This window comes from Pseudonaja textilis, chromosome 15 (assembly GCF_049901715.1).
Source record: "Pseudonaja textilis isolate UNSWEBS1 chromosome 15, rPseTex1.2, whole genome shotgun sequence".
Classification (NCBI taxonomy): domain Eukaryota; kingdom Metazoa; phylum Chordata; class Lepidosauria; order Squamata; family Elapidae; genus Pseudonaja; species Pseudonaja textilis.
In genome coordinates this window covers 6,676,045-6,687,234 of record NC_142004.1, presented here as the reverse complement: position 1 = coordinate 6,687,234, position 11,190 = coordinate 6,676,045, and the positions used below count along the sequence as shown (strand labels likewise).

Below are 11,190 nucleotides of genomic sequence, written 5' to 3'. Positions count from 1 at the left end.
CGGCTTGTCTCGACTACGAGGGAAAACAGAGGTTAGGTTTTTTACGGTTCCGCTTGAGTCGTTTGCGCACAGCCGGAAGAAAAATACCGTCGGACCGATGGGGGGCGAACTGCATTCTGGGAGACGTAGTTCCTCCGCTCCTTTAAAGTAAAGCTTCCTTCTTGCTCTGCCCCGCAGAAGTGATCCATACTCCGAAGAGAGGACGGGGGTTCGATCCCCGTTTGCTCCCCGAGAAGGCCGGAGTTGGGGGGGACCCCGCGTGTTTGGCGAGACCTGGGCCTAGGCCGAAGAGCGTCTCCCATCCGCTGCGAGAGGCTTCCTAGCCGGGCGAAGAAGAAGAGGCTCGGCGGTTGCCGGTTTTTTTGAGGGGGGGAACCCTTGGCCGGCTGGGAGGGGAGGCCGGAGGAGGCGTCGCCATCATGGTACGGGCCTTGGGACCCCCAACATCCAGAGGGGCGGGGGGGAGGTTCGAGGGAGGACCAGATGTTGGCAGGGAGGGAAAATGCAGACTCATCTGGCCGGGAAGGAGCTTGACTCTCTGAAGCTGACAGGGGGTTGGACTACAAATCCCATGCGGGAGGGGTGGACTGCATATCCCCGGGCAGGCCTCATGGGCTACAGATCCCACCCAGAGTTTGTTGGGGTATGGAATCCCATCCTGGCAGGGTAGGTTTCACACCACATCTGGGTGGGGTGGACTGCAAAACCCATGCCAGGCAGGTTGGGCTACATATCCCATCCAAGTGGAAGCCCCAGGTAGGGAGGATGGACTACAAATCCCAGCAAGGTGTGGGGTGGGGGGGCTACCAAATGCCATTCCGGCAGGATGGACTGCAAATCCCATGCAGGTGGGATGGACTACAAACCCCACCTAGGTACAAAACCCATTGCTGACAGGGTGGGTCTAATGACCCTCTTTCACAGTTACGACCTTTGCTGCATCCCCATGATCATAGGATCCAAATTCAGGTATTTGGCAACTGACTCTTATGATGGTTGACAAGCAAAGGCAATGGGGATTCACTTAACAACTGTGGCAAGAAAGGTTGTAAGATGGTGCCAAACTCACTTAACAAAAGTCTCACTTAAAAACAAGAATTTTGGGCTCGAGAACTGCCTGCATTTGCTTGCTTGCTTGTTTGTAAAATTTATTGGCCGCCCATCTGATCTCAGGTAATAGTAACTCTGGGCAGCATACAATTGTAAAAGGTTAAAAAAAAGATGTAAATTAAAAACGTACATTAGTAGAATTGATTATGGCAAATAGATTGTGCTCATCTTAACCCCTCCTGTTTTTCTCTTCCTTCCAGTTTTCTTTCAGCATGTTTGACCATCCCATTCCCCGCGTCTTCCAGAATCGCTTCTCCACCCAATACCGCTGTTTCTCTGTTTCCATGCTCGCTGGCCCTAATGACCGATCCGATGTGGAGAAAGGCGGAAAAAGTATGCGCTGTTTGGCTTTGTTTTCAATTTAATTTAACTTCCCTCTCAGGCAGGTTGAAGAATTAGCATCTGAAATAGCAGTAACTAGCTCTATACCTGTGCTTCGCTACAAAACTATGTGATTGGGCTTAGTTTTGGGGGAGGAAAATAAGGGGAAAAAACTGTGCTTCTGCCTATCATCATCCATTGGCATTCATCCGGCTAGCGTCCTGTCAGTGTTGTGGGAGAATTGGGCTATTTGGAAACTGAAGCAGTATTTGCTGTGTGAGCAAGGAGAACAGCAAGGAGCCTGGGGTGTGGCTTAGCTCAACTGTTCTGTACTAAAGCTGGTTGCTGCTGTGAAACTGAAACTCCTCTCCTCTGCTTGTGTTTTGCATCTGGAAGAGATTTCTTTTCAGGTGGGGAGGGGGAGTCTAACTCCTTAGCATCAGAGCGTGTTAATAATAATAATACAGGAACTACGAATGCTCTGATGGTCATTTTGAAAAATCCTTTCTTAGTGAGTACCTAGATGCCAAGAGGAACATACGTGCCACATTTCAAGTTTGTAGGCTTTGGAGATTTTGTGATGATGCAAGAGTGGTATTTCACTTATATATATATAATATATTAATAAATATAGCTTAATCAATATCTCCTCTTTGACTTTTCTTAAAAGCACTTTGTTTTCCAAGCCTCTCAAAGTCGATTTGTAATGATTTTATACACTGCAGCTAAGGAGAAACTCAGTGCCTCCAATTTAAAAAAACAAACAAACCTGGAGACAACATGGCTATTAATCATTAATAACTATATCTTCCCTTTTTTTAATTTGCTTTTTTTTTTTAAAAAAAAAAGACTGGATCAGTTTGTACTCAATACAGCCGCCAAAGCTTGTAAATCTGTTTACAGTCCAGTGTTTGCTAAAAATGTGATTTATGTCTTTCAACATGTTTGGATAACCTGGTCTTATGTTCTGGTTAAAAGAGTCATCATTTCTTCTTGGGTGTTGTGTTTCCTGTCCCATACTTGTTTGCCAACTGACTGGGCGGGTCCCTTAGCTGTTGTCCTGTGGGAACATCCTGTTTTATCTGGTTGCCTCATAGGGAGCCTCATTTTACATCTTGACTTAAACCAGCGGGCTTCAACCATGACAGCTTTAAGACTTGTGGACTTCAACTCCCAGAATTCCTCTTCTAGTCATGTTAGCTCAGGAATTCTGGGAGTTGAAGTCCACACATCTTAAAGCTGCCATGTTTGGTTGTCTGTTGTCAGAAGTCTAAAGCAGGGGTCTTCAAACATGGCAAACATGTTAAGTGAATCACTGCAGTTGTTAACTTAGTAACAATGATTGTTAAGTGAATCCGGCTCCCTCATTGACTTGGCTTGTCAGATGGTTGCAAAAGGGGATCACGTTGACAACTCTATAAAACATGTATAGAAATGTTTTATAAGTTGACATTTGGCTCCCCTCACTACTTGAAGGTGACCTGTACATCACAAAAAGAAAAACAAATTGAGCGCTGGTATAGAACCTGGGACACTGTGACCGTTATAAATATGAGACATTGCTAAATGTCTGAATTTTGATCACTTGACCATGGGGATGTAAGTGTGAGAAAGAGCCAATAATCACCTTTTTTTCAGTGCCGTTGTAATTTTGAATGGTCGCTAAGTCAACTGTTGTAAATAGAGGACTACCTGTACAATCCTGACAATCATGGAAAAGTTGAAAAATGGTATCCTGATATCTTCAGTATTCGGGGAATTGTTGAAGTCTGTGGTTTAAATGTCCTAGAATTGCTCTCTTTTTTTTGCCAGATGGTGTCTTTTTTTCCTGACATTTTTTCACAAGTTGTTTTTATCTTTTTCCTGCAGTAATTATGCCACCTTCTGCTTTGGATCAACTCAGTAAGTTGTGTATATTTAATATGTTTTCACACTTGATATTCTCTTATTGCACATCTATTTCTGTAAAGGACTGTTGTCCCCTCTTTGACCAAAATGATTTGTCTGGCAGCATCTCTCTCCCTCTCCTATCTATCTATCTATCTATCTATCTATCTATCTATCTATCTATCTATCTATCTATCTATCTATCTATCTATCTCTATACCTATACCTATATCTATATCTATCATATTTCTAAACTGCCCATCTCCCTCAAAGAGGGATCCTGGGCAACGTATGATGTAATATAACATAAATTTTTAAAAAGTATAAAATTAACCTTAGAAATTAAATTTTAATAAAAAATTAAATTCCATTTTTGCACAAAGATAACATCTCTCCACCAACATACAGTCTCAAAGACATTTTTAGAAAAAGAAAAAAGGGGATAAGGAGGAGAGCAATTAAGTTTAAGGAAATTTAAAAACCACCCTCTAAAAAACACTAAAAGACAAAACGATGGTGTTAGCTGTCCTAGGAGAATTGTCTCCTTGGATATAATGAACTTTGCAGATTTCCTCCCTACTTGTTTCCCTTAGGTCGGCTTAATATCACCTACCCGATGTTGTTTAAGCTGACGAATAAAAATTCGGACCGAATGACTCATTGTGGCGTGCTGGAATTTGTGGCTGATGAAGGCATCTGTTACCTTCCACACTGGGTAAGTAGATGGTTTTGTTCCATTAAATTAGAGACACGGCGCTCAAATTTAATTCTCCTCCTCCTCTTCCTATTTCTCTATTTTTATTCTCAAGTAAAAGTGGTAAATAATCAATTTTAATAGCCACCTATCTATTCATGGTCAATTTCACCCATTTTTTTTCCTCCACACTCAATTTTGAGACCTCTTTTTTTCTTTTTACTAAAAAGATTTGATTCTGGAATTGTAGGTGGACCGGTTAACGGTGGACATACTGGGGAGAAGATATCCTTCCTAATAAATTGTTTCAACTCCCACCCTCAAAATGACGCTATAGAGCACTGCACACCAGAACAACTAGACACAAGGACAGTTTTTTCCTGAACGCCATCACTCTGCTAAACAAAAACTCCCTCAACACTGTCCAACAATTTACTAAGTCTGAACCACTATTACTATTAATCTTCTCATCACTCCTTATCACCCATCCCCTCCCACTTGTGACTGTATGACTGTAACTTTGTCGCTTGTATCTTTGCGATTTATATTGACTGTCTCTTAGTATGATTCGATTGCTTCTTGTGCCCTCTGACTATTAAGTGTTGTACCTGATGATTTTTGACTCTTGATGAATGTATCTTTTCTTTTATGTACACTGAGAGCATATGCACCAAGACAAATTCCTTGTGTGTCCAATCACACTTGGCCAATAAAGAATTCTATTCTATTCTATTCACATTCTTTGTTCTATTCTATTCTATTCTATTCTATTCTATTCTATTCTATTCTATTCTATTCTATTCTATTCTATTCACATTCTTTGTTCTTTTCAATTCCATTCCATTCTCCTTCCTCCTCCACCCTACCCTACTCTACTATACCCTACCCTACTCTATTCTGTTCTATTCTGTTCTGTTCTGTTCTATTCTGATGGGAAAATTAGAGATGAATTTCTTCTCCCCTGCTGTTGCAATCCCGTTTGTTACGTGTTCCTCCTCCTCCTATTCCTAAAGTTTGCAAACTTCATAGAAAAACACATTGAGCTTCGGGCCTTGCATGAAATCACTTTGGCTGTGTTTTTCTCCCCAAGATGATGCAGAATCTTCTTCTGGAGGAAGAAGGCCTGGTGCAGGTGGAAAGTGTCAACCTCCAAGTAGCCACCTACTCCAAATTTCAGCCCCAAAGTCCAGATTTTCTCGACATCACCAATCCTAAAGCTGTGTATCCTTTTTGGGTGGTTCTTCAAGACGGGAACACCTTGATTCGTTAGAGAGGGAATGCTTTGCTTCCAGGTCATCCTCGACTTACAACAGTTCATCTAGTGATTGTTCAACGTTACCACGGCACTGAAAGAAGCGACTTAGGACCAGTTTTTTCACACTTGCGACCGTTGCCGCCTCCCCCTGGTCATGGGATCAAAATTCAGATGCTTGGCAACCGACTCATATTTACGACAGTTGCAAGTGTCCCGGTGTCAGGCGTTCCCCCTTTTGCAGCACTTTGACAAGCAAAGTCAGTAGGGAAGACGGATTTACTTAATAACCATGTTCCCAGTTTAACCTCTGCAGCGGTTCCCTTAACCACCGTGGCAGGGAAGGCTGTAAAATGGGCCAAAACTCCCTGAACCCCTGCCTTGCTTAGCGATGGAAATTTCGGGCTCAGCTATGGTTATAAGTTGAGGACCACCTGTATCATCATCTCCTTCTAACGACCCCATAATCCCTTGCGGGGTGGAGTCTAGGCAACTGAATGGAGCTAGCTGAGTGTTTACTGGCCGGATGCCTTTCCTGTCAGCAGTGTGGAGTTTTGTTCAGCCAATATATTCTCTAGTGTGCCCAGAGAGAGAAATACCTGCCTCTCCCTAGGATTGAACTCGCAGCCTCCGGACTGTGAGGCGAGAGCTCCACCTCAAGGCCACCGCACCACTCCTTGAGGACTACCTGTATGTGGGGGAGGGGGAGATCAGCTGCATTCAGTAACTTATATATCGTTTTCCAAAGTTTCCTCATGTTTTTACGCTGCAATCAGGAGGCCTCTGTATTTCCCCTTGACGCTCTCTGAAGATTGGAAAACGCACTCCGAAATTTTGCTTGCCTCACCACTGGAGACGTCATCGCCATCAACTACAATGAGAAGGTAGCCTCAGTTATTTGCGGTGTTTTCTCAGCCTGGGCAACTTTACACTGCGTGGACTTCCGACTCCCAGAATTCCCCACTTTACAGGATGAGAAAGACTTCCATGCAGCCTGTTCTTCATCCTTTCTTTCCCCACCCCACACCCCTTGTTTCTTTTAGATCTATGAACTTCGAGTCATGGAGACCAAACCAGACAAAGCTGTGTCCATCATTGAATGTGACATGAATGTAAGTCAGAGATGGGCAGTCTCCATCTTGGCTTAGGTGCTGATAGGGCAGATGTACCACGCAAGACCAAAATGGAAGAAAGCAGACTTTGGCCTGGTAGGGTTTTCGAGTCTGCTTACAACACTCTTTAACACCACAAAACTTGGTCTTGCAAAGCCTTCCAACAAGCAGACTCTAAATCAGTGTTTCTCGCTGTCAGCTACCTTTAAGAAGTGTGGACTTCAGAATCCCCCAACCAGCAATGCTGGCTGGGGGATTCTGGGAGTTGACATTCATCCATCTTAAAAGTCTCTTGAGAGGGAAGAGCTACTCTTTAAATAAACCAGGTTTGTAAACAATCTGTAATAAGGAAAGCAACTGGCCCAGCTGGAAGGAGGGATCAAATAGGGAAGTAGCTTGGACTCATCGTGTAAACACAAGAGGGCAAGGTTTGACCCCTCCCACCACTTGAGTGCTTTGGAAGCTTACGTGGTTTTTCCCAGGTGAAATCTGCCTATCTAGGAAGATTCCTGTATTATAGGCATAGAACAATAAAGTAGCTTCTTTAAACTCCACATGCGTGTGTCTGGTCGTTCGTGCCTGACATAGGGTGGTTATATAGGCACCATGATGATTGTGAGCCGGGTATAACTTTTGTGTCGCATTGATTTAATTCAGGTCGACTTCGATGCACCTTTGGGTTACAAGGAGCCCGAGAGACAAGCGCCTCACGAGGAGTCTGGTGTAAGTTGCTTCTTGTTGTGTTGTTGTTGGCTCTTGGCTTCCTTCTCCGGCAAGAGAAACACACACACACACACTCACACACACACAACTTCTCCCTTTCACTTGAGAGAAATAATGACCCATTCCATCTTCAGTATCTTTGGAGAGTTTAAAGCAGAGGTCCCCAAACTTGGCCACTTTTAAGACTTGTGGATTTCAACTCCCAGAATTCCTATGCTATGCTGGCTGTGGAATTCTGGGAGTTGAAGTCCACAAGTCTTAAAGTGGCCAAGTTTGGGGACCTCTGCTTTTAAGCCATAGGAATCATGGGACCAAGATGAAAAGTTTCTGTCCACTGGAACAGCTAACTCAACTCCTTTCTCTTTTCACATGACAGCCTGGCACAATTAAAGGATGCTGGATTTTTTAAAAAGATCCATCGGTGTCACTGCTCTGATCACCCCAATCATTTCCAAATACGAGGGCCACCCTGATACATTTTATGTCTTGTTTTTCTTCTTTTTTGTTTAGTATCTGTTTTTTATTCATAAACATTTTGAATATTGTCAGGGCATATAATTTACAGAAGAGCAAAGGAAGAACAAACAGAAATACTAACATGTATACTGATAACAATAATAATAGTGTAACAGAATAGTTGTAAGCAGATTTTTCTTTGTATTAGCTTATTTGTAATTCTGTTAGTTATACTGGCATATTTATAATTATAAACCATCTTTATATTTAATTCATACATAGCAATAATCTTTCTTCATCTAATTTCCACTTCTTATCTCTAACTACTCGTAAAATCTATTCCATGTTAAGTAGTATTCTGTATCTTCTTTGTCCTTTATTTTTAATGTCAATCTATCCATCTCTGCATATTCTTAATATTTTCCGAATTACATCCTCGTGTCTGTTTTTCTTGAAGGGATGCTAACCCTACACTAACAAACCAGGGGTCAGATACCTTCACCAAGTTATGCAATTGTGCAAAAGTTTTAATTAGATACGTCATTTCATTGTTGAGGTTTTTCCCCCCCTCCCTTCCCCTATAATGAATGGTTGTATCAAACTTACCTCTCTTTTACTCTAAAGGCTGGTCAAAGAACATAATAAAGATATTGATTTAATCTGATTTGTGCCTTCGGGAATCTCGGGGTTATTCTGAGCATAAAACACCGGTTTAATAGAGGTTTTGTTCCTTCGGTTCTTGCTCGGACAGCAGACAAGTTGGAAACAGAGTTTGTGATAAGCCTGATAAGAGCTAAATTCTTCTTGAGGACTATTCCGATTTATCTGTGCTTCCTTCTGAAGCCTCGATAAAATAGCTTCATTTATTTATTTATTTATATTTTCCTCTTGCTTTTTAGGATGTTGAAGCAGACCACAGTGGCTATGTGAGCGATCTGGGATTCCGTGTAAGTCTCTTCATTGAGATAAGACTTACTTACGTTAAACATTGGAGTTTAAAGCTGGCCTCAGTCAGACTGCAAACTCCTGAAAGCTTGCAAAGAAAAGTGAAAAAAGCAATATTCGGGGGCTGGCTTCGGGGAATTTCGGAATAAAATCAGATTTAAATCAGTTCTGTTGAAGTTTTTTCAAAATACAATTTCAATAAATTTCCAAAAACAGTAGAGAAGCCAGGAAATAGAGAAACAAGGGAGAATCTAACAAAAAGCAAGACAAAAAAAAATATCCTTGACTTAACAACAGTTCATTTAGTGACCATCTGAAGTCACAGTGAAACTGAAAAAAAGGGACTTCTGATGTTTTTCACACTTACAGCTTTTATAACATGCCCACAGATGCTTGGCAACTGGTTCATATTTATGATGGTTTCAGTGATCCCCTTTTTGCGACCTTTTGACAAGCGAAGTCAACGGGGAAGCCAGATTCAGTAAACAACCAAGTTACTAATTTAATAACTGACGTGGTTCACTTAACTGTGGCAAGAAAGGTTGTAAAATGGGGCAAGATTCACTTAACAAATGTGCGACTTAAGAACGGAAATTTTGAACTCCTTTATGGTCATAACTCGAGGACTGCCTGTAAAAGCAAAAAGAGAACGGCTTCCAGCTTTCTTTGATAACAGATATAAATATATTCAGTCGAGTTTTGATGGCACTCTTGCCAGATGCATAAATTTAAGTGATTATTTTCCTCTCTTCTTTCCTTAGGCGTTTTCTGGATGTGGGAACAGGTTGGATGGAAAAAAGAAGGGAGTTGAGCCAAGTCCTTCTCCAATTAAACCAGGAGATATTCGTCGGTCAGTTGGGCTTTTCTTTCTCTTACTTCCACCCCAATTCCCTCACATCGTTGCTGTTTTTTCCTGGTGGTTTGCTCATTGCTTGTTTGTTTAGGCCTAGTTTAATACCTAAACCATAGTTGTCTGGGTTTTCCCAGTACACGGGGCCACAAACCACGTCTGGCTTTGCAAATTATGTTGAGCTAAACTAAAGTAGGTAGGAGTAGAGCAGCGTGTTGCGAGAATCCAGCAATCGGATTCATCATCGCCGTCGTCTTTGGACGACCCCATAATCCCTTGCAAGATGGAGTCTGGGCAGCTGAGTGGAGATAACGGAGAGTTTTAATGGCCAGATGCCCTTCCTGTTGCCAATGAGGAGTTTTGTTTAGCAGATATACTCCCAGTGTGTCCAGAGGGAGAAATATCTGCCTTTTTTCCTAGGATTGAATGGGTGGATTTTGAAATGCTTGTGCCAGCCAGCATCCTTTTGACTTATAGCATCTTACAAAATAAAGTAAAATTTCAGTACGTTAAGTACCCAAGGCCTAGAACAAAAGAGAACGTGAGAACGCGGAGCCCTGAAATGCAAAATCGACCGCAATAAATCTTTTTCCTGAATTCCGTCTTTTTAAACGGGTAACTTTCCCCCCTTTTCCCCTTGCAGGGGCATTCCAAATTACGAGTTCAAAATTGGCAAGATCACATTCATTCGAAATTCCCGGCCGCTGGTCAAGAAAATAGAAGAGGTGAGTGAAGCTGGATAGGGAGTTATTTATTTATTTAAAGCTGGGTCTCAGATTGTGACCTTCAAACAAATGCCGCCCAAACCAGCCAGAGAAGTTGCAGCTGATTATTGTGATCTGTAAATACATCGCGTTCCAAACATCAGGAAGATATCATTTTCTAAAAGAAACCAAAAAGATGAGGGGTGGGTGGGGGAGAAACAAATATATCCAAAAATGTGGTGAATATTTTGTGTTTGCTTTTTTTAAAAAAAAATCCAATGACATGTCTTTATAACAGAGAGAGATTAATGGAGTTGGAAGGGACCTTGTAGGTCATCTAGTCCAAGCCCCTCCAAAGCATTTTTTTTTCTTATTTGTTTATTGCGTTTGGATCTTAAAACTCCCATCTTAAAACTCTGGGCAGTCTCGATAGATGGCATAAGAAAGAATAAATAATTCAATGCCTTTTTTAAAAAAGAAATTGAAAGGAACGGAAATCTGATGCTAACGTTGTATTTGTAATGTAGCTCGCGGGCCAAAATCTCGAGAAATGGTTTGTGTAAACTTTTCTGGTACCTCCCACCAAAAATATATCTGGACCCTCCATAAGTTTGAAAATTATTCTTCCGAACAGCACTGGTCTGTTGACTTTGGGAGTGCGATTCCAGAAAATAATTGGGCTCCGAATCACCTCTCTCTACCCTTTTCTCCATTTCCTCAGGATGATGCTACCAATCGTTTTATCGCCTTTTCCGGGGAAGGCCAGTCCCTTCGCAAGAAAGGCCGAAAACCTTGAACTCTTAATGCTCGGACGACAATAAAATAATCCTGTAGCATTTCTGGCAAGACTGTTTGTATTCCTGCTTCTCGGGCATTGATAATTCGAACGGAAAATGAAAATAGGTTTCTGAAGAGCTTTCAGTTTTGAGAGCAAAGCCCCCACCCCCTTCCAGCACTGATGATGTGACTTAGTTGGGTAAAGAGATGTCTGCAGGAAAACAGCCAAGTTCGGAGAACACCAAGGACCTAACAGTCCTCCTCCTTTTTCTCCTCCTCCTCCTTTTTCCTTCTCCTCCTCTCCTCCTCTTCCTCCTCCTCCTCCTCCTCTTCCCATCCCGCACTAATGTTGTTATCTA

The 11,190-nt window shown here is 42.1% G+C and overlaps 1 protein-coding gene across 1 annotated transcript; it reads left to right on the top strand.

The window, feature by feature from the left end:
* Nucleotides 1-173: 173 nt before the first annotated feature.
* Nucleotides 174-10,900, top strand: UFD1 (ubiquitin recognition factor in ER associated degradation 1). Its single transcript, XM_087913332.1, has 12 exons — nucleotides 174-422; nucleotides 1,311-1,443; nucleotides 3,301-3,333; nucleotides 3,912-4,033; nucleotides 5,103-5,233; nucleotides 6,076-6,148; nucleotides 6,308-6,376; nucleotides 7,034-7,099; nucleotides 8,455-8,502; nucleotides 9,262-9,350; nucleotides 9,994-10,075; nucleotides 10,776-10,900. The coding sequence occupies exons 1-12, from the start codon at nucleotides 420-422 to the stop codon at nucleotides 10,848-10,850; spliced, it is 924 nt and encodes a 307-aa protein (XP_087769458.1). The 5' UTR covers nucleotides 174-419; the 3' UTR covers nucleotides 10,851-10,900.
* The last annotated feature ends 290 nt before the right edge of the window (nucleotides 10,901-11,190 follow it).